The sequence below is a fragment of the Tribolium madens genome, unplaced genomic scaffold (genome assembly GCF_015345945.1).
Source record: "Tribolium madens isolate multiple individuals breed KSU strain unplaced genomic scaffold, Tmad_KSU_1.1 Scaffold_71;HRSCAF=194;Tcas5.2_LG6, whole genome shotgun sequence".
NCBI classification, from domain to species: domain Eukaryota; kingdom Metazoa; phylum Arthropoda; class Insecta; order Coleoptera; family Tenebrionidae; genus Tribolium; species Tribolium madens.
The window spans coordinates 2,792,859-2,812,452 of record NW_025401041.1 but is presented as its reverse complement, the minus strand read 5'-3'; the positions used below and the strand labels follow the sequence as shown (position 1 = coordinate 2,812,452).

The following is a 19,594-nucleotide window of genomic DNA, read 5'->3' as shown; positions in this document are numbered from 1 at the left end:
AAGTTTAGCCCCCAAATTATTACATTAAAAACATTTAGTGCTAGTGAAAATGTTTCTAGTGCTTGGATTAGTGTAGATTCGTCCGTTGCAAGGTTAGTAAAGTCAGCCATTTGTAATTGTCCAGGGCCGGTCCAGGGGTTTCACATAAACAAAATTGAAACTGTTTTTCTTTATTCAAACTTAAGAGTAACCATCCACAAGACTAATTCCACATAATTTCAATGAGACGTGTGGTTACATGAGATTCATCCTAATTCAGATAAATATCTAATTTTAATATCATACACACAACTTAAAATTATCTTATTGTTACAAGAGGTGATCCTCGCGGTGAACAATACAAACGGGAGAAACATGAAACAGAAATGGCACGACCGACAAATGGAATGGTAATTTCAAATAAAATGGTTAAAAAAACGAACCGAAGGTCACCTCATTTGCGCTTAAATTAAATTTAGTCATCGTCCTCTTCAGCTGCATCATTCTCTTCGCCATCTTCGTCAGCTGAATCCTTATTCTCCTCTTTCTTGGGCCTTCCGCGGCGTCCTGTACCTTTGGGCTTGGGTTTGGCGGGCGAGTTCTTCTTTTTCGTGGAGCCCTTCGGTCTGCCACGGCCCCTCTTGACCGGCGCCGCTCCCTCATCGTTCGAGTCCCCCTCGGCGGCCTTTACCTCCTAAACAAAATCAGTTTTTTGCACTCAACCGACTCAAAACTTACTTTTCTCGCGCGCTTCTTCGAATCGACTTTGGCGTCATTCTTTTCGGCCTTTTCGGCGTTGGCTTTGCGGCCGCGTTTCGCTGGGGCTGCGTCGTCCGACATTTTTTCAAATTTGGATAAATTGCACTCTGAAATGAGAGAAATTCGCATCAGGGGGGCGCTGGAATTCGAAAGAGTGGCGACCCGCGCGCGCCATACTCAAAATAATATAATATTAAAATTCTCGGCTACACCCAAATATTTTCCAGAGCGAAGAGGCTTCGGGGCCCGCGAGGCGTACGACTGGGTCAAGGGGGCGAAAATTCGCTTCAATTTCGTACAATTTGCGCCCACTTGCGTTAATTAGTCTCAGAGAAAATAATTTTTCAAGTGTGAGAGAGATCAAGCCAAGCTTGGGTTGCAGAAATGGAAGCGGCCATGGCTGCGAATTTTCGATAAAATCCGACTCGGGAATTAATTGCTCTGATACTACGAAACGTACGCTCAAACCGAAAGCATAGTAAATTCACACGAAAAAACTATTATTTTTATATGATTTAACTGAATTTCTACAAAAATTCTATGAATTTATATTAATTTTTAAGAGAGGAAATAAAATCGACTCACCGAAACAACGCTTCAGTCAACTGTGATTTTAGCTCGAAAGCGTTCCGGTGGTGGCGCTGTATGTACGCGCCAAAACCGATCAACCAATCACAACGCGCCATTAGCAAAATAAACAAAGCACCATCCCCCTCTATTTTAACGGTTTTTCTTTTCAAATTAATTTTTTTGCCATATGACACCCTTAATTTAGTGTGGGAAATGCGATTTATGCCTGAATTAATCCCACCTTGAAACCTGGAACGCACCCTCTCGATATAAAACCGGCAAGCAACCTACCCCCACCACTCCAGACACATTGTTTACAACCGTTTATTCTTCTTTTTCTCATTTTTGGTGTGACGGGCTAATCGTGTTTTTGTTCATTCTCTCATTTTAATAAATAAAAGATGTTTTTACGAAACAGTTTTTATTTAAATGTTACAAGTTTAAATTACTCATTTTCCTGGCTGCGCAGCCTGGCGTGACCATTTGTAACCCTAATTGACAACTGTTGGGCCCTTTCTACAATCTCTTTGCGCTTCTTTGACGACACTCCGTGAGCAATCTCGGCGCAATACTTGCGGTTTTGCATCAACAACACTTCCAATTCCTGTAACAAAACTCCAGTCATTTCATGTCACCCCAAAGGCTGTTTTCTGTAATTCCTAGTGGAACACTCAGTGATGATTATCGACATGATATTTCAGTCGCAAATTACCAAAAAACATCATTGTTTACTACAAAAACACACTGTCTTCGTGAATTTACAAACCTTGACGTTGTGTACTAAAACTTTGCGGAATCCTGTGGGTAGCATATGCTTTGTTTTGGCATTAGAGCCGTACCCAATGTTGGGCATCAGAAATTGACCCTTGAAGCGCCTACGAACCCTGTTGTCGATACCTTTGGGTTTGCGCCAGTTGCGCTGAAATTTGAGGTTAGGTCACTCCCGAGTCACTTGTTTGTTGTCTTTACTTACTTTGAGTTTGCCATAACGGTCAGATTGATGTCTGATGAACTTTTTCGTTCGTTTTTTAACAATTTCAGGCCTGTAAACGGGACGAATCGCCATTTTTGCCCTAGAACAAAATGAACACTTAGGAAAGAAATTGGGGGAAATGATCACTTAAATTGTATTTATTGACATATGGGGGGCGGTTTTGGGGGCTATTTTCGTGAAAATACTTACGGATTGGTCAGAAATTAAAAGATTGAAAACGTGCCGTATTTTCTGACACGTTCGCGAAATGTCACTTGACGGAAAGACTTGTACCAACTGTGCACGAGAAAAGTTACCAAATCGAGAAAAAATCCCCAGTTATTTCAAATTATTTATTAATTTAATTAATGGATAAATTAATCACTTTCTTCCTCATCACTAAAATAAGCACTTTTCTTAATTAATTTTCTTGGTGGTTCAAGGGCCGCTTCATCGTCATAATTGCCGGTGGCAACTTTATATCTGTAATCCTCAAGTTCATGTCTTTCTTGTTCTGAGGCAATAGCCGCACTTAACGTTTCATCGTCGTCTCTGTTTGGTTCATTTTCTGATTCTGAATCATTAAAATATTCCTTTTGTTCCTAAAAACAAAACATAAATCAATAAAAAAAAATTTTTCATTGTACCTCTGTAAGTTCTGATGACATTTTCTTTTTACGTTTCCTGACTTTTTTAGGGGGCGGGTCCCTCTCTCCTAGAATATTTTTGGAGCATTTATAACTCAAATGCCCAACTTCGCCACATTCAAAACATTTACTTTTATCAGGGTAGTCTTTACGTCTGATGAATTCCGTAGTCCGTCCATTGTCTTTTGCTATACTTGCCTTAACTGTTCGCCCAAACATCTAGCAATAAAATTAAATCAAAGCAACAATTTTTTACCTTTTTCACCTTTTTTATACCTCTTTCAAATTTGTTTCTTCGACGCATTTTAAGGCGTCTTCAGTCTTCAGAAATAAGATAAACGCAACTCCTTTACTTTTACGTGTGTTTTTGTCTTTTAAAACTGTGACTCTGAGGGGGAAAATAATAAACAAACCGACTTAACCTCACTTTTTACTCACTTGACAATTTTACCGTATTTCTCGAATAATTTATGCAAGTCGTTGTTTTTTAGCTCGTAGGGTATATTTGAGACGTATACTGTACTTTTACTAGGGACTAGACCGCCGCTCATTATTTATTTTTAATATTTTTACAAAAATTAAAGTTCCGAGATTGATCGGCAATAAACGGTTTGATTCGAATAAGGCGCCAGATTTAAATAAAAAATCTTTGTATATTATTTACTTAAATACAAGTCAGGTTTCCATATCTTCCTTATCATTATCTTTATCTCCGTCGTAAAATTCGTTTTTAGCCTCGACCGTCTTATCTTCTAAATCTTGACTAATCCTAACATCGGGGTCTTCCTCTTCTTTGATTTTATCATCTTCTGGAATTGCGTCTCCTGGGACGTCGTGCATTTGCACACTTGGCGAGTGTTGACACATTTTCAAGTTATCGCACACAAATCTATAAAAAAAAAGATAATGAAAGTCGTTTAAAATTTGCAAAATTACTTAGTTATGGCCTCCAAATACTGGCGACTGTTTGCATTTTCCTGTCTTGTGACGACTTCAGGATGTAGAGTAAAATCGGGTGCAAAAAATTCTAAATATTCCGTGTACGGTAATTCGTTTGAGATTTGTTCATCAACCAGTAATGAGGTCTCATAAGTCCAACATCTGGCGACGTTTCTGAGGGTATAACCGCCCCCTCCGACGACCAAAGTCGGTACATTTAAACTCTTGACAAACTTGACACACTCCCCATGACCTTTGGTGCTCAAGGAGAAGCACCCCAAGCGGTCATTGGCCAAAGAATCGGCCCCACATTGCAACACAATGGCTGTTGGTTGGAAAAACTCCATTACGCTTGAAATAACCGGCTTAAAAACCATCCAGTAGCTCGAATCGTCGATTCCTTCCTTCAGGGGGACATTGACGGAGTAATACCGACCACTTTCGGCCCCAATTTCGTACATATCACCCGTTCCAGGGAAAAAATAATTGCCGTATTTGTGAAAACTAACAGTCATGACTCGATCAGTGAGATAAAAAGCTTCCTGGACGCCGTCTCCGTGATGGACGTCAATGTCAATGTATAAAACTCTTGCGTGATATTTGAGCAATTCTAAAATTCCAATCACAATGTCGTTTACGTAGCAGAAACCACTGGCCTCGAATTTTTTCGCATGGTGCAGCCCCCCTGACCAATTAACAGCAATGTCACAGTGATTATTATTCAGTTTCATGGCCCCTTCGAGCGACGCCCCTGTGTACATCGAACAGAAGTCAAACAGCCCCCAGAAAACGGGACAATCATCCCCTACATTATAGTGACTCAAATGCTTCGTGAAGGCTTGAATATTTTGAGGCGTGACCTTTTGCAAAAAATCTGCAATTTGTTAATGAGGGAAATAAATCAAAATTTGGGTTTTTTACCGATATATTCGTCAGAGTGGAAGCGACACATGTCGTGAGCACTCGCCTTGTAAGGCCGGTAAATCTGCATGTGCTTGTGCAAGCCGTAATTTAACACTAAACTGTGAATTACAGAGAGTCGGTGGGGCTTCATGGGGTGCCCTGTACCGTAATGGAAGTTCCCCACATCAGGGTTGAAAAAATAAGACACTCGGTGCTTCGACATCACATAGACAGCTCCTTCCACACGTACAAAAAATACAAGAACAAAACTACAATAATAAGGCGTTTAGTGAGCCAAAATCTATCCTCTGGCATGCTTTCGGGTAGCCCCCATTATAATTTTTGGAAAAAACAGGCCCCCAAACAAATATGACGTTTCATGCGCTTTACCACCAACTCAACCACACCAAAATCACCAAACAGAAAAGTTTTGTGAACCATGTGCCCCATTTTGTCTCACCACAAACATAAAAATTATCACTGTTTAGCACTTTTACAATAATCGAGGCTAATAATTTAAATGATTTCTTTTTTTATTTATTTAAATCAATTGAACATCACTTCACTTCACTACCAACCTCCAAAAGAAAGTCCCCAAATTCGAAAAATGGGCATCAAAGATCTGTGGACAATTTTAGCTCCTTTTGGGGAGCGTAAGCCCCTTTACGAACTTCAAGGCAAGACTGTTGCAGTTGATTTATCGTGTTGGGTGTGTGAGTCGCAAAATGTGGCCGAATACGCGGTCCAACCCCGGATGTATTTGAGGTTAGGTAACTGTTAACCGGCACAAGATTTAAATTTTTTTCTAGGAATTTATACTTCCGGGCTTGTTATTTGTTACTAATGGACGTAAATGTAGTTTTTGTGCTTGAAGGCCACGCCCCTGAGCTCAAATACAAGACAATAGCCGCTCGCAATGCCTTGCAATTCAAAGGGGCCAAACCCAAAACTGAGGTCAAGACCAAAGACAGGTCGAGGTTTAATTTCACGTTGAAACGGTGCGAGGAGATGTTGAATTTGTTGGGGATTGCGTGTGTGAAAGGAGAGGGCGAAGCGGAGGCCTTGTGTGCACATTTGAATGAAGCTGGGGTATTACTATTTTTTGTTAAATTACAACTCAGAGTTGTTTTAGCTCATTGACGGGATAATTAGCCAAGATTCGGACTGTTTTGCATATGGGGCACGTGTCGTTTACCGCAATTTTTCCATCTCGCAACAAGGTAATCAGGCTGCTAAAGGGGGCTCTGTTGACGTCTATGACATAAGTGTGGCAAATGAAAGGCTGAGTGAGTCCCCAAATTACTGGCAATTGACTCGAATTTGAGCAGATTTCGGCAGGAACAAAATTATTGCCTTGGCGCTACTTTGTGGAAGTGATTATTGTGATGGAGTCCACGGAATTGGCAAAGACTCGGTTATGAAATTGTTTAATTCGGTGAATGATGACGAGATTTTGCCACGGTTGAGGTCGTGGCGCCAAAACCCGATTTATGAAGAGTTAGAGGCGAAAATTTCCGATAAAAATCGGTGTACGTCTTGTGGGCATTTTGGCAAACTCCAAGCGCATGTAAAAAAGGGTATTTGAATAAAAATCGAGTCAAAACAATTAAATAATTTATTTTTTTCAAGGCTGTATTGTGTGCAAGACAAATCAAGGTTGCGATTCTGGTTTTAAAAATGAAAGACTTGAAATCAAAAATGAGTTAAATATGAGGAGCAAAGCCTTGATTGATCCCAATTTCCCAGATGAGAATTTAATTAATGAGTTTCTGAGTGAGAAAAGCAAAATTTCTAAACTAAACTTGAAGTGGCGTAGGCCAGATTTGGTCAACTTCATTGTGAGTTGGTTAAAATCACAAAAAAATCAAAATAATTTTTTGAAAGAAATTTACAGTCAAATACCTGACTTGGGAGGAGATTTACAGTTTTGAAAAATTTTTCCCCATTTTGACCAGGTGGCAGTTGTTACATTTTGACGAAATCAGTGACAAGACAGGAGGAGTTGTTTCACCAAAATTTATCAAAAAACGAAGGACCCTCAAAGGTGCAAAAATCACTAGAAAAACAAATAAATACGACTCTTTTTGCAGGAATCCTCAGTTACGAAATAGTCTGGGAAGATAAATTAAATCACTTTAGTGACTTGATCCCTGAGGAACAGTTGGAACAATTCGGGGATTTGGAAAAGTTGTGGTCTACTGTGGAGCCCCAAAATCTAGTAGAAAAAGCCTTCCCGTACTTGGTGCGTGAATTTGAAGTGAAGAAACCTAAATCAAGGAAAAAGAAGAAATCTGCAATTGATGAAATTGATGACTTGTTGCAAAACATTTCAATCACGACACAATCACCAGTGAAGAAGAAAACGAAAAATAATCACATCCACACGTTAGATGCCTTCTTGTGCAAGGCTTCAACTCCGAAAAAGGTGGCCCCAGATGTGTCTTTTGACCTCAACCAGTCGAATTTTGGCGATGAGGATGACTTACAAGTGTCTGAAATCGTAGACGACATAATTAGAAGGGATTTGCCCACTTATGTGCCACAAAATTTGGAAAAACTTGGACTGAAGTTGAATGAAAATGTTGATTGTAGCTTTTTTGTGAGTGAGATGATTGAAAACGATTTATTTGAAAAGACGTTCAAGGATTATTTTAATAGCGATACTGACTCAAATACTGTTGATTAATAAACATTTTCTAGACAGCAGTGTTGTTGATTTGGGTGTAATTGGGATTGTCTGAACTGTTTAAAGATTCCCATTCATGTTCATTTGAATCAAATTCGTACAACACCATAAGACTGTGTCGCAAACGGTCTAGTCGTCGTTTCCTTCGGGCCATTAAATAGACCTGGAAAATGCAAATGATTTGGGGTCGTTTAAGAGGGCTATAAATTACAAGGGCCGACAGTAAAAGAATGAGAAACACCACTACCAAAGGAACGATAAGGAATTTGTAATCACGATGCGGGGCCACGTCTGGTGCTCCCGTCGATGTCGTCGTAGTATAATTTCCGAAAGAATCCATTGAAACCGGTCATTTTTTCGTATTTTGCAAATTTTTGTCTCTTGTTTGAGGTTATGTGTCAAAAATTTAGGGATTTTAGTGCATGGAAAATGTCAATTGAAGCGCTCCCTAGTGGCCAAATGCAAAGTAATCTTTCGTTATTGAGGGTGTTGTCAATTTTCATTATAAAATGTAAGTTTTTGACGAAATTTAGCGTTAATTTAGTGTAATTACGTAATCTGGAAATTGTCGTAACAAAACTGATTAGTTTCATGTGGTTTTTTGCTTGAAAGTCGAGTCTTTTCTGACGAAATTGTCGTGTGCGTTTTATTGAAATTTCTCGAAAATAAAATCGAATTTAATAAAGTGTTGCGGTAATTGAGACGGGAATCTCGCCCCAAAGTAAGTCAATCGATTGATTTAATAGAATCAGTTTTCATGGTCAAGAAAAAAGTCTAGAAAATATTTGACATATGTCTCCATAGGCGTACCAATTTTGTTTTCCTGTGGGGGTATGAAAAACTCTTTTCCGTTGTAGATTTTACCAAGACTGACTCCGACTCTAGTTTTATTGTGTTCCGCGTTTGATGGACTTTCGGCGAGTTTCTCCCCAATCGAGTGATTACATTGGTCAGACTGGAATTTGAGGATTACAAACGTTACCAACCGAATTTTTTACGAAATGACCCTCGTGCAAGTTCAGCCAACACACGATCGTTAAGGGCGACTCGCTGTCAGGCTTGCCATCCCGACAAAAATAGAAAAACGGGGCAATCTTGCCCGAAATTCGAGCAGGATCAGTGAGTCACAATCGCACGTTTGGGGGCTTGATTTAACTTATTTTTCAGAACTACTAGTCCGACCATTCCACGTAAAGGCAGCGAGGCAAGCACGACCAGCAAAAGCAGCACGAAAAGCTTCCATGGTTGGACGAAATCGTTGACTCGGCACGCGAAACCTCCCGGTCACAAACGAACACTATCCTCCGCATCGACGAAATCATGCGATGCGGGGGAGGAGGCTGCGCAAGCGGCGGCCCCGACTTGCGGACCCTCCTCCCCTGCCACAGGCCGAAATCAGTCTTGCCAAAACACGCCCGATTTAGGGAAATTTGATAGCTTAGAATACATTGATCAAACTTCCACGTCTCCTGATATTATCGCGAATAATAAGGGTTATCATACGGTCGAGGATGACCGCAAAAAGAGTAAGGCGAAAGTTAAAGCAAAACCAGTTGGCGGGAAGAAGAAGAGCAAGAAGGAGAAGGCGAAAAGTTCGTCTTTAAATAGCGAAGATGAGAAAAAAGAGATTATTACAAATGTTAGAACGATTAGTACGGATGTGGTCCATACCACGGTTGTTACTACTACCACTAGTTTAAATAGGTACACGTTTACGAAGATTGATGATAGCGGATTTAATGCGGAAAAGAAGGAAAGGACCCACAGTTGTTCCTCCATACCCTATGATAACATCATTGAGAATTTGGCGCCGTTTAGGAAGAGATTTTGTAATATACAACTCTTCAACGATGACGAAGATTTACACAACTTTGAAAAACACAAAGGTAAACAAATAAAGTATTTTTTCAGTAATTGTAATTGAGTAATTGAATTTTTGATAAAACTATCTCAGGTTAATGAGAAAAGATTGATAAGATTGGAATTTTTGATGATTGTAAATTTTCCTTTTCTCGAAATGTCGTTTCGTAAAAAAATACAAATTATGAAAATCTAGGGAATTTCGAGAATTTTATTCAAGTTGGTACTTCACGTACCCAATAAAAATCTCAGTTTTAAGTCACGTGATTTATAAAATGTCTTCCTCAATCACTAAATGACCAAAAGAGTTTAAACCAATCGAATTTTTTTGTAATTTAATATGTTCATGCCTCATTTGATTCATTTTTTCGTGTATTTTTTTTAAGGTTTTTCAGATTAATTAGACAAAGCGAAATAATTGATAAGATCGGAATTTTTGATGATAGTAAATTTTCTTTCACTCGTAAAATTTAAAATATACAAAGTGAACAAAATGTATGGGAGCAAGCGCGTTTTTTAAATCATTTGCTTTCAAAAATAATAATTAATAAATATTAAAGTGCTATAAAAAATGTGATCGTATTTTGAGGAGGAAATTTTATTTTGTTTTTGAGTTGTGCGATTTTTTTTATGGTAGATAATATAATTTTTTTTTTCGATAAAAATTTAATAAAATGTAAATGGTTGATGGACCATCTAACCTCCTTGGTTGTAATCCCTAGATCATAGCCTTTGTAAAAACGGTTTTATAGTGGATTATTGTCATTTTAAAAGACAAAAAAATTTTGCAAAACTCAAAAATTTTTGTTTATCGATTTCATAGTAGGTACCTAGTCATTTATTAATAAATTTTTCAAAAAATAAATAGTTTAAGCAAATAACATTTGGTTTCTTTGTTCACCTGGTACATACAAATTATAACGATCTAGGGGATTTTGAGCTTTGTTCAAATTGGTTCTTCAGATGACCAATAAAAATCTTAATTTAACGTGATTAGTAAAATGCTACTAAATAACCAAAATACATGTTTGAAAATAGAATTCATTAATAATTCAATATGTTGTCAGTTCATTTTCGAGCGTAATTTTTTTTTATTTGTAATAAAATATTTTTAGTCTAGCAAATTAGTAAATATACAAAAATGTCGAAGTTTCTGGGAATATTAACATTTTTTCATCGTTTGTCCAGACTAAAAAAGTATAAACATACATAATTGTATTTTTGCATCTTTACCTACTTCGAGTTTGTAATGTGATTGAAAAGTTTCTATAAAAAAGTGGAAAACACAATTTTTTATTCAATTAACATCGTCACAGCTTGATTACGAGGGAAAGAATAAATTTTCGTTTCATTATTGTGTAAAATTTGAAATTTTTCACATCAGGTTGGCTGTGAAATTAAATTTGCGGTCAATTTTGATGTTTCTTTGAAAAGAAATTAAAGGATTAGTTATTTCATTTAATCCAGTGAATTTTAATTTTTTATCTTGGCACTTCTGTATACTTCAATTTTTTTGGTTAAGTTGTGAAAAAAGTGGTTTTAAAACAAGTAATTCGATTCAATTCAATTAATGCAAGTTTGTAGTAACTAATTTTGGTGATTTGAATTTTTTGTTTATTTTTTAGTTTCTGGAGATTTGATCTGATATCTCCGATTTTATCAAAAAAATAATTAAAATGAGTTTTTTGTAAAATTCAAATTGCTGATTTAATTACATAATTTAATTGAGGAACAATTGACGCAAATTTGATTTAATAGACATTATTTTTTCGTTAAAAATGTCACAAGGGTGAGTTTTCTTTAATTTTTTTTAAAGATTTAAGAGACAAACAAGAAAATACAGGATGTTGTAGAAAATCATGTGATTGTGTTTTAAAAACTCAAATTATTAAGTTGGTAAACATGATTCCCAGTCGTGTGTCGTTTTTGACAGATTTAACGAAAACAAAAATTTATTTGATTAAAACAAATACGGACTCACTGGTTTTATTTTTTGATTATTTCAAGAGAACATCTAACAATAGTTCGAAGTCGAGCACTTTCTATCAGATTGTAATTACTTATCTGATAAACAATTTTCTTAGTATCGATGAAATGAAACAATGTTTTCGTGTTGTTCGCAGACATGCCAGTACGCATCAGTAGCGATTTTCGTTCTGATATTGAAAAAGTGATCGACGGCATCATCGGAATGGCCTTCCAAATAATTCAAAAGAACGGCCTCGAAATTGAAAAAAGCACCAGAAAGAAACTATCAACCGATCTCACTTACTCCAATCGTCTTCGTTGCATCACCAGCGACATCCTCACACCGAAAATAATAACACACACACCATCAACTGATAATTTATTAGACGCTCGTAATTTCGTTGAAGAATACGAAGAGTATCACGATTCGTGTGCGGAAATTCCCGATTCGGCATTAGCCGTCGGTCAGGTTATAACCGAACTGTCGGATAACGTCGATAGGGTGATAAACGACAAGTGGAAAAACAAGAGATCAGTTAAACATGGCGGTGTAACTTGTTTGATTCCCGTCGAAACGGATTCGAATGCAGAAGATGAACCGGAAGCGCAGAATGATAAAAGGTTATTGGAGGTGGGGGCGAGGTACAACATACCGAAGAATTTGTTTATCAACACTGAAATGAAGGAAATTACTGAACAGACCATCGATGAGTTGCATAGAAATGACGAAAATGCGGAAAATAGTGCCGATATTGAAAAACCATTAGTTGTTGATTTGAATAGACCTAAAGAGGATGACGATGATGTCTATAGACCAATCGCGGTTAGTCCCGATGGGAGGTTCTTCAAGTACGAGGAGGAGATCGGGAGAGGGTCATTTAAGACGGTTTATCGTGGACTCGACACGGAAACAGGTCGGTAATACAGTTTTCTATTTTTATTAATATTTAAAATTGAAATTTTTAAGGTGTGGCGGTTGCTTGGTGCGAACTTCAAGAGAAAAAACTGAACAAGGCTGAACGACAACGTTTCCGTGAGGAAGCTGAAATGTTGAAAAAACTCCAACATCCGAATATCGTTCGTTTTTACAACTATTGGGAGTCGACCGGTACGAAAAAAAAGAACATTGTTCTAGTCACCGAACTCATGTTAAGTGGAACACTCAAAACTTATCTGAGACGTTTCAAAAAAATCAATCCGAAAGTATTAAAGTCATGGTGTCGACAAATTCTAAAAGGTTTAGCATTTCTCCATTCGAGGTCGCCACCGATCATACATCGTGACTTGAAATGTGATAATATTTTCATCACAGGAACGACAGGTTTAGTAAAAATTGGCGATCTAGGTTTGGCGACATTAAAAAATCGAAGTTTTGCCAAATCAGTAAGTTATTTGGTGTTTTTACAGAAAATTTGTTTTAATTGTGAGTTTCAGGTGATTGGTACGCCTGAATTTATGGCACCGGAAATGTATGAGGAGCACTACGATGAAGGTGTGGACGTTTATGCGTTTGGTATGTGTATGTTAGAGATGGCAACCAGCGAGTATCCCTATTCGGAATGCACAGGACCGGCTCAGATTTACAAAAAAGTTATTTCTGTAAGTTTTAAGTCTCAGGGATTTTGTGGTTGTAAAAACACTTGTATAGGGCGTCAAACCGGCAAGTTTTGAAAAAGTTCAAAATCCTGAAGTCAAAGACGTCATTGAAAGTTGCATAAGACCGCGAAAAGAAGACCGACCAAAAGTTAAAGATCTTCTAACTCATGCTTTCTTCGAAGAAGATTTTGGTTTGAAAGTTGAAGTTGTGTCTCAGGAAAACAACAAAGTCGTATTTAGATTACGCGTAATTGATCCGAAGAAACGCACTCACAAACATAAAGAAAACGAAGCGATTCAATTCGAATTTGACATGGAAACAGATCGGATAGATACAATTTCCGAGGAGATGGTCAGTATTGATTGACAGTTTTGTGACAGTTTGACAGTTTTATTTTTTTGACAGGCCAAATCGGGAATCATCTTCGAAGAGGACGCCAAAACCGTGGCTCAACTGCTGAAGGCGCAAATCGCCCAAATTACCAAAGAACGCGAACAGAGAAACAAAGAAAAAGAAGCTCTGGCACAACAAATACAATATCAACAATATTTGCAACAACAAACTCCTGCAAATGTTGTCGTACAGCAACAACAACAGCAAGATTACAACCAGCAGCCGAATTTAGAGCAACAATATCAACAACAACAGCAACAAACGGAGCAGGTGCAGTATGTGCAACAGAAAAGCGAACCAGGGATTGTACAATACACTATGCAACCTGAAACGGTACAACAACAGCAACAACAAATTTATCAACAGGAACAACATCAAAATCCTCCAATACTACAACGCCAACAATCAATGGAACCAGTGCAGCAACAACCGATAATTCATAAACAACAACCACCGCAACAGTTTGTTCAACAAAATTTCGTTGTTGAAGGTCATCCCCAACAGGCTGAGTTTTTGCAAGTGCAACAGAATGATAGTCAACAGCATAAAATGTCGAGTATTTCGCAACCGGAACTATTGCATGCGATGCCGGCCCAAAATGAGCACAGATTGAGTGTTGATAGTCAATTGGATACATTACAGGAACAAAATTATCAACAACAGCAGAATTATCAAGGGAGTTATCAACAGCAGCAGCCAGCTCAGAATTATCAACAACAACAACCGGCTCAAAATTATCAGCAGCAGCAACAACCACCTCAGAATTATCAACAAACGCAACCTCAACAACCACCATCGCAGAATTATCAACCATCACAACAGCAACAACAACCGCCTCAGAATTATCAACAGACCCAACCTCAACAACAACCGACACAAACTTATCAGCAACCACAACAGCAAATACCGACGCAGAATTATCAACAGCCGCAGCAACCACCGGCCCAGAATTATCAACAGCCACAACAACCACCGACGCAAAATTATCAACAACCACAAGCACAAAATTATCAACAACCTCCTTATCAACCCCCTCAACAGCAGCAACAACCTGCTCAGAGTTATCCTCAACAACCCACTCAGAGTTTCCCGCAACAGCAATCTCAACAACCCGCTCAGAGTTATCCCCAACAACAACAACAGCCTCAACAACCACCGCCTCAGAATTACCCTCAACCGCCTTCGCAGAATTATCAACAGCCTCAACAACAACAACAACCACCGGCCCCTAATTATCAACAACAACCGCCACCACCTGCGCAAAATTTTCAACAACCGGCGTCGCAGAATTACCAACAACCTTACCAAACTCAACAGAGTTACACCGAACCCGTTATACAAAGAGTATCAACAGTGGCGCCACCCAATATTCAACAACAACAAGAATACAATCAAGCTCAACAAACTAATATTATTGTTCAGCAACAACCACAACAAAATTACACTCAAGCGCCGACCACGTTTCAACAACAACCACAACAACAACCGGTTTATCAACAGCAGCAGAGTTACGTTCAACCTCAAGTAGAACAGGCTTTTTCAGAACAACAACAAGCTCCGATTCAACAATTTGTTCAACAACAATCGGTCGATCAGTTGTATCAACAGCAACAACAGTTTCAACAAGTGAGTTTAATCTAATTTTAATGTCGGTAATACAGATAACTTGATTCCATTTCAGGTTATTCCACAACAAATCGAGCAACAACCCCCGGACCAACACTCTGGAGGGCATCGCCTCTCGGGGGAAGTCCCACCTCCTATGAATTTAGTCGAATTACAGCAAAAACTCGCCCAACAACATCGCGTTTCAACAGCCTCTCTTCCTCCAATGTCGACTTTTGACACTCAACCGCTTGACACTCGTCGATTGTCGACTGTTTCGCAGCCACCATCAATGCAAGAGTACATTCAACAACAGCAAATTGTCGAAAAGGAATCAATTGAGGAGTTACAACCTAATAAAGAGGAAAGTAAAGAGGACATTTCCACTTCGGAACAAGTAAGTGAAGAAACATCGACTGAAGACAAACCAAAAACACGAAAACAAAGATCATTGAGTACAAGACAACAATTGATTGTTCAAAACGTTCATCCTGATGGAACGGTTGAATGTCAGCTGCTTTGCAAACAGAAAACGATTAGTTTTAAGTTTAATAGGTTTGATACAACACCGACCGATATAGTGGAGGGAATGATCAAGCAGGAGTTATTGAAACCAGGACCGTATAAGCATTTACACGAACATTTGAAAGATGTGATGGAACAGTTGAAGAATAATCCTGATAAGGTGCCGGAGAGTCCGAAGCCGTACGTGCAGAAGGTAAACGACTGCCGATAATACAGGCTTCTACCGCGAAAAACTGGATACATTTTCTTTTTCAAATTACATTTTTAAAAATGAACACAATTAGCTTCAATATTCATGATTTTTTCGGCAAGTTCAAGTCAGAAAACCACAAGTCGTTATTACAGTTTTCTATTTTAAAATTTTAACAATAGTTTTACATTTCGATTTTTAAGTTAAATTTTCAAAACTATTAACAAAATTGGTTATAATTTTATTTGTCGCCACAAAATTTATGGTTTTTGGGCAAGTTTAGGCCAGAAAATCACTAATCGATATTACAGTTTCCTATTTTAAAATGTTAGCAATTAATTTTCTTGTTTTCCCACGTTAATCTAACTTTTCTTTGCACGCTGCTTACGCATAGGTCAGACACGCATCTCTTACGAGATATCCGCATAAAAAAACACACAGACGACACAGATCTGTAAGTACTTGTTCTTATTCGATTCTTTATTTTTCTTTTATTTCTTGTTTCTGTTTGCAAAGTAGTTTGGTTACAAATTTTCTTTTGACGAATAAACGTATTTATTATTTGTTGTTTTTTTTGACAGCGTGACGACAGTAGTGGCCAGATGTTGATAAAACCCGGCTTCGAGACATACGAAGACACTTTCCAAGGTTTAAAATCGACACTTTCGGAAAAACTCACTCAGAATTTGCGTTGTCGTGAAAGTCTCAATAGTAGCGGAACTGTTTCACGAAAGACAAGCACGGCGAGCGATTACACTCCTGAAAATACGTACGTTTCGAATAATCGAAGCGACCAATCGACAACAGTGTCGTTTTCGAGCGACACCTGTGTGTCGGTTTTAAAACAACCGGAAGTGGTCGAAGACGTCAAAAGCGAAATTGATGGCTCTCAAGATGTCCTAAAGGACGAACTAAACGATAGTTTGAAGCGAAAAGACGACGTGAAACTTGTTCCTGGTCAAAAAGTAGACTTAAAAGTGTTTATTTTACGCACCGAAAACGAATCACGTGACCAAAACGATGAACCCGAGGAAAAACCGAAGGAAGAAATTGAGAAAAATGAAGAAAAGGTCGAAACGACGGTTTTAAAAGTGCCACAAAGGAAAATCTCGAGGTTTTTGGTGAGTCCGGTCCTGTCTGGTGAATTAGATTTGCCGAAAGATAAGGATTTCGGTCCGGAAACAACCGAAGAAGAAGTTCCGACTCAAACAAAATCTGAAAATTTACGAAAAAGTTCGGCCCCTGTTGAATCCTCGACGAAAACTCTCGATGTTGATAAATCGAGCGAACAGAAAGTTAGTGTATGTTCTCTGAAAGAGGAATCGACTTGTGGAAAAGAAGAACCGGTCATGTGTGGTCCTGAAATGATAAACACCCTCGAACAATTGAAAATCAGTCTTGATAATCTCAAAAATAGCATGCATCCGAAAAAAGACTCGTCCGAAACTGATCCGAAAAAAATCGTAGTGACAACTACCACCAATCAACAGTTTGTGACTGCAGCGCCGCCGGTACAACAGCAACCTGTACAATTCCCTCCTCAACAGCAGAATCTCATCTTGCAACAGCCGACGAATTATCAACAACCGGTCTCACAAGCATCACCCCCACAAATGGTGTTGAATTTACCAAAACCTGTTGAAATACCCGCCACTAATGTGATTTATCAAGCGCCACAGACGTCGATAATGTCGGGATCTGTATCCGTACAGAATTTATCGATGCAACCGCAACAACAATTCCAACATTCGGTTTCGGTTGATGATAATGCGTTGAATTTGCATCAACAGGGCGGTATGGGAGTGAAAAAACTCCCCTTGGAGAATTTAAAACAGATAACTGAGAGGTAAAGTTAGCCAAGACTCGAACCTCGAATGTAATTTCTGATTTTAGTGCGTCCGGACGTGGTAGTCAAGCCTCGACACCTCAATTGGACGTCAAATACGACGCTCAATTGCAAAATCTACAACAGCAACTGTCCTCGATTCCGTTAGCCCGGACTCAAACCACGGTAACATTTGTTATTGTGATTGAATAATAAATAACGGTTTGATTTAGGCGCCATCTAGTCCGCAAGCTAACCCAGCTAATTTGGAATTTCCTCAAGAATCTCTTATCACTAACGCTATCAATAAAGTAACAATTGATACTCGTTTTTTTCCGCTTTTTGATTATTTTTTGGTAGTTGCAAATCGAGTCCGCTCCTGGCAGTGGTGCCACCTCTTCGGAAGTTTTATCACCAGTCTTGGAAGTTGATGTCGAATTTAAAGCCAAGCAGTTGGCAGAATTGAATAACCAACTTAAGAAAATTAATCGACCGGAAGTCATAGTGGAAGCGGGCGAGTCGCTGCTGTCACCGGAAATTGCCGAATCGAAAGAACGGAAAGTGTCAAGGTTCAAAGTCAGTGTGGTTACAGAACCTGACCGAAATAAACTAGTGGTAGAGCAAGACAAAAAGGATGAAGAAACGAAAAAAGATTCAGATTATACGAGCGTCATCAATAATACTTTTGACAGTTTAGCGAATATTTTAGTAGGGACTTTACCGCCAAATTCGACAGGTTGGTAGCATGAAATTTGGGATTTTTAATTTTCACTGATTTGTTACAGAATTCGCACCGGAAGTGAATCAAGTAAAAGTGAGTTTTTTGTGTTTTTTTTTGTCCCTTTTTACTAATTCAGTGTTGTGCAATTTGATTTTGTTTTAACTTTAATTTCGCCGCCCGTGTCATTGATTTTCTTTTCGAGTAGCTAGTGATTTTTTTCATTGTAGCATGCAGTTGGCACCACTGTACACCATTCTAATATTAAATCACCAAAATCATTATCATATACCGATTTAAAAAAGGAAATTGAACATATCTTGCCGATAAGGAGGACTTCTGGCGAAGGCAACCCCAGGAGGTTATCGGGGGGCCGTCGCATGTCGAAAACCTTCCGTCAATACCCACAAATCGTCATTCACCCCCCTGACGAGTCACTCACCTCTAGTTTACCAGATATCAATGCCTGTATTGACGAACCACAAATTGTTATCAATAACGTTAGTGATAAGAATGTCAGTTGTCCCGATTTGACAGATCAACAATTGTACGATGACAGTTTATTCACTACCAATCTAAGAAAACGAAAATCACCAAGAAAACGAAAGTTTGCGAAAAAGAAACGCAAACGAAAAGGGGAGTCACCGACGGATTTGTTGAAAAAAAACTGGAAATTTAAACATTCCGCATCGATGCATAATTTAAAAAGTCACATGATGCAAATGACTGACGATTTTGATAATTATCATACGGTTCATGGCGGGTTTAGTAATTTAGATATGTACGCGTTTGATAATTACAGTCGTACCAACAGTACGGAGGTCGTTTACAAATGTTGTTGCGGGAGGAGACTGTGCGAAGCAGTGGTGCCAATCCAACAATATTTGGAAACTTATTTCGTCACCAAGAGGGTAAGATATAACAGGTGGAGATAGGTGCAGGGCGCTTGGTTTTAGTGGTTGGCATGCCTGGCTTTTTATGTAGTTACTAACTTACGATAGAGTAGCACGCTTTTTATCATATTTTTTGATTTATTCCATGTTAATTGTGTTTTTTTCTGGTTAGAAAGAGACTTTTGAAGAAATGTTGAATAGACAAAAGGCTGAATTGAATGCTTTAATGGAAGCTCATCGTAAGCAGCAGTTGGAGTTTATGGGTAATTATGAGATCGGTATTGAAGTTGGTGATTTTTAATGGTTTTTTTTGTTATGTTGTTGCAGAGTTTCATAGGAGACAAATTGAAGGTAATTGGGAGTGCTAAAAGTGGCTCATTTTATCCATTTTTGTTGCAGAAAATAAGAAAATGTGAGATCGGTTTAACTAGATGGTCATAAGTGAGAACGAAGGCTGTATATTACTATTTGTTTATTTGTATAATATTCAATTTAAAATATTAAATATAATGAATTGAGTTTGCTTTTTGATTGATCCCTGGTGTTTAAATGTTGCAATAATTA

At 38.3% G+C, this 19,594-nt stretch overlaps 7 protein-coding genes across 12 annotated transcripts; 2 read left to right on the top strand and 5 right to left on the bottom strand.

The window, feature by feature from the left end:
* Positions 1–154: 154 nt before the first annotated feature.
* On the bottom strand, positions 155–1,403 carry LOC123008757. Its single transcript, XM_044404754.1, has 3 exons — positions 1,324–1,403; positions 718–845; positions 155–673 (listed from the first exon to the last, which is right to left on the bottom strand). Exons 2-3 carry the CDS (start codon positions 817–819, stop codon positions 455–457), a joined length of 321 nt encoding a protein of 106 aa, XP_044260689.1. The 5' UTR covers positions 820–845; positions 1,324–1,403; the 3' UTR covers positions 155–454.
* Positions 1,404–1,712: 309 nt separating this feature from the next.
* LOC123009008 (60S ribosomal protein L32) lies at positions 1,713–2,622 on the bottom strand. Its single transcript, XM_044405103.1, has 4 exons — positions 2,492–2,622; positions 2,282–2,381; positions 2,075–2,227; positions 1,713–1,912 (listed from the first exon to the last, which is right to left on the bottom strand). The coding sequence occupies exons 2-4, from the start codon at positions 2,372–2,374 to the stop codon at positions 1,754–1,756; spliced, it is 405 nt and encodes a 134-aa protein (XP_044261038.1). The 5' UTR covers positions 2,375–2,381; positions 2,492–2,622; the 3' UTR covers positions 1,713–1,753.
* LOC123009007 (zinc finger CCHC-type and RNA-binding motif-containing protein 1-like) lies at positions 2,613–3,543 on the bottom strand. Its single transcript, XM_044405102.1, has 4 exons — positions 3,367–3,543; positions 3,205–3,316; positions 2,929–3,147; positions 2,613–2,883 (listed from the first exon to the last, which is right to left on the bottom strand). Exons 1-4 carry the CDS (start codon positions 3,477–3,479, stop codon positions 2,659–2,661), a joined length of 669 nt encoding a protein of 222 aa, XP_044261037.1. The 5' UTR covers positions 3,480–3,543; the 3' UTR covers positions 2,613–2,658.
* An 18-nt stretch (positions 3,544–3,561) lies between these two features.
* On the bottom strand, positions 3,562–5,316 carry LOC123009006 (histone deacetylase 3). Its single transcript, XM_044405101.1, has 3 exons — positions 4,789–5,316; positions 3,865–4,741; positions 3,562–3,817 (listed from the first exon to the last, which is right to left on the bottom strand). Exons 1-3 carry the CDS (start codon positions 4,991–4,993, stop codon positions 3,604–3,606), a joined length of 1,296 nt encoding a protein of 431 aa, XP_044261036.1. The 5' UTR covers positions 4,994–5,316; the 3' UTR covers positions 3,562–3,603.
* On the top strand, positions 5,043–7,473 carry LOC123009005 (flap endonuclease GEN). Its single transcript, XM_044405100.1, has 7 exons — positions 5,043–5,535; positions 5,580–5,859; positions 5,903–6,056; positions 6,099–6,347; positions 6,400–6,608; positions 6,655–6,814; positions 6,861–7,473. Exons 1-7 carry the CDS (start codon positions 5,291–5,293, stop codon positions 7,454–7,456), a joined length of 1,893 nt encoding a protein of 630 aa, XP_044261035.1. The 5' UTR covers positions 5,043–5,290; the 3' UTR covers positions 7,457–7,473.
* LOC123009010 lies at positions 6,370–7,893 on the bottom strand. Its single transcript, XM_044405104.1, has 2 exons — positions 7,668–7,893; positions 6,370–7,619 (listed from the first exon to the last, which is right to left on the bottom strand). The coding sequence occupies exons 1-2, from the start codon at positions 7,794–7,796 to the stop codon at positions 7,467–7,469; spliced, it is 282 nt and encodes a 93-aa protein (XP_044261039.1). The 5' UTR covers positions 7,797–7,893; the 3' UTR covers positions 6,370–7,466.
* LOC123009004 (serine/threonine-protein kinase WNK2) lies at positions 7,855–19,549 on the top strand. 6 transcript variants are annotated; one of them, XM_044405096.1, is made up of 19 exons: positions 7,855–7,967; positions 8,314–8,575; positions 8,624–9,342; positions 11,440–12,198; positions 12,252–12,667; positions 12,719–12,883; positions 12,933–13,232; positions 13,287–14,900; positions 14,956–15,597; positions 15,989–16,048; positions 16,176–17,440; positions 17,488–17,605; positions 17,653–17,730; positions 17,780–18,155; positions 18,205–18,233; positions 18,368–19,048; positions 19,203–19,293; positions 19,358–19,381; positions 19,430–19,549. In XM_044405096.1, exons 4-19 carry the CDS (start codon positions 11,442–11,444, stop codon positions 19,444–19,446), a joined length of 6,633 nt encoding a protein of 2,210 aa, XP_044261031.1. In that variant the 5' UTR covers positions 7,855–7,967; positions 8,314–8,575; positions 8,624–9,342; positions 11,440–11,441; the 3' UTR covers positions 19,447–19,549. The 6 variants fall into 6 exon arrangements, with proteins under 6 accessions (XP_044261031.1, XP_044261032.1, XP_044261033.1 ...); XM_044405097.1 differs by lacking the exon at positions 7,855–7,967 and adding an exon at positions 8,007–8,177; XM_044405098.1 differs by lacking the exons at positions 7,855–7,967; positions 15,989–16,048 and having other exon boundaries at positions 8,371–8,575; positions 14,956–15,276.
* Positions 19,550–19,594: the final 45 nt, after the last annotated feature.

Coding starts and splice junctions, on each gene's coding strand:
- LOC123009007 (XM_044405102.1), bottom strand. CDS start 3,479: ATGAGCGGCGGTCTAGTCCCTAGTAAAAGTACAGTATACGTCTCAAAT. Junction 3,148..3,204: donor AAGAAACAAATTTGAAAGAG/GTATAAAAAAGG, acceptor TTTTATTGCTAG/ATGTTTGGGCGAACAGTTAA. Junction 2,884..2,928: donor TGTCATCAGAACTTACAGAG/GTACAATGAAAA, acceptor TTTTGTTTTTAG/GAACAAAAGGAATATTTTAA.
- LOC123009006 (XM_044405101.1), bottom strand. CDS start 4,993: ATGTCGAAGCACCGAGTGTCTTATTTTTTCAACCCTGATGTGGGGAAC. Junction 4,742..4,788: donor CCACTCTGACGAATATATCG/GTAAAAAACCCA, acceptor AACAAATTGCAG/ATTTTTTGCAAAAGGTCACG. Junction 3,818..3,864: donor TATTTGGAGGCCATAACTAA/GTAATTTTGCAA, acceptor TTTTTTTTATAG/ATTTGTGTGCGATAACTTGA.
- LOC123008757 (XM_044404754.1), bottom strand. CDS start 819: ATGTCGGACGACGCAGCCCCAGCGAAACGCGGCCGCAAAGCCAACGCC. Junction 674..717: donor CGAAGAAGCGCGCGAGAAAA/GTAAGTTTTGAG, acceptor GATTTTGTTTAG/GAGGTAAAGGCCGCCGAGGG.
- LOC123009010 (XM_044405104.1), bottom strand. CDS start 7,796: ATGGATTCTTTCGGAAATTATACTACGACGACATCGACGGGAGCACCA. Junction 7,620..7,667: donor TTCTTTTACTGTCGGCCCTT/GTAATTTATAGC, acceptor TGCATTTTCCAG/GTCTATTTAATGGCCCGAAG.
- LOC123009008 (XM_044405103.1), bottom strand. CDS start 2,374: ATGGCGATTCGTCCCGTTTACAGGCCTGAAATTGTTAAAAAACGAACG. Junction 2,228..2,281: donor ACCGTTATGGCAAACTCAAA/GTAAGTAAAGAC, acceptor CTCAAATTTCAG/CGCAACTGGCGCAAACCCAA. Junction 1,913..2,074: donor TTTTAGTACACAACGTCAAG/GTTTGTAAATTC, acceptor GTTTTGTTACAG/GAATTGGAAGTGTTGTTGAT.
- LOC123009005 (XM_044405100.1), top strand. CDS start 5,291: ATGATTTCTTTTTTTATTTATTTAAATCAATTGAACATCACTTCACTT. Junction 5,536..5,579: donor CAACCCCGGATGTATTTGAG/GTTAGGTAACTG, acceptor ATTTTTTTCTAG/GAATTTATACTTCCGGGCTT. Junction 6,348..6,399: donor CCAAGCGCATGTAAAAAAGG/GTATTTGAATAA, acceptor ATTTTTTTCAAG/GCTGTATTGTGTGCAAGACA.
- LOC123009004 (XM_044405096.1), top strand. CDS start 11,442: ATGCCAGTACGCATCAGTAGCGATTTTCGTTCTGATATTGAAAAAGTG. Junction 17,441..17,487: donor TTAAAACAGATAACTGAGAG/GTAAAGTTAGCC, acceptor TTCTGATTTTAG/TGCGTCCGGACGTGGTAGTC. Junction 19,049..19,202: donor CTTATTTCGTCACCAAGAGG/GTAAGATATAAC, acceptor TTTTCTGGTTAG/AAAGAGACTTTTGAAGAAAT.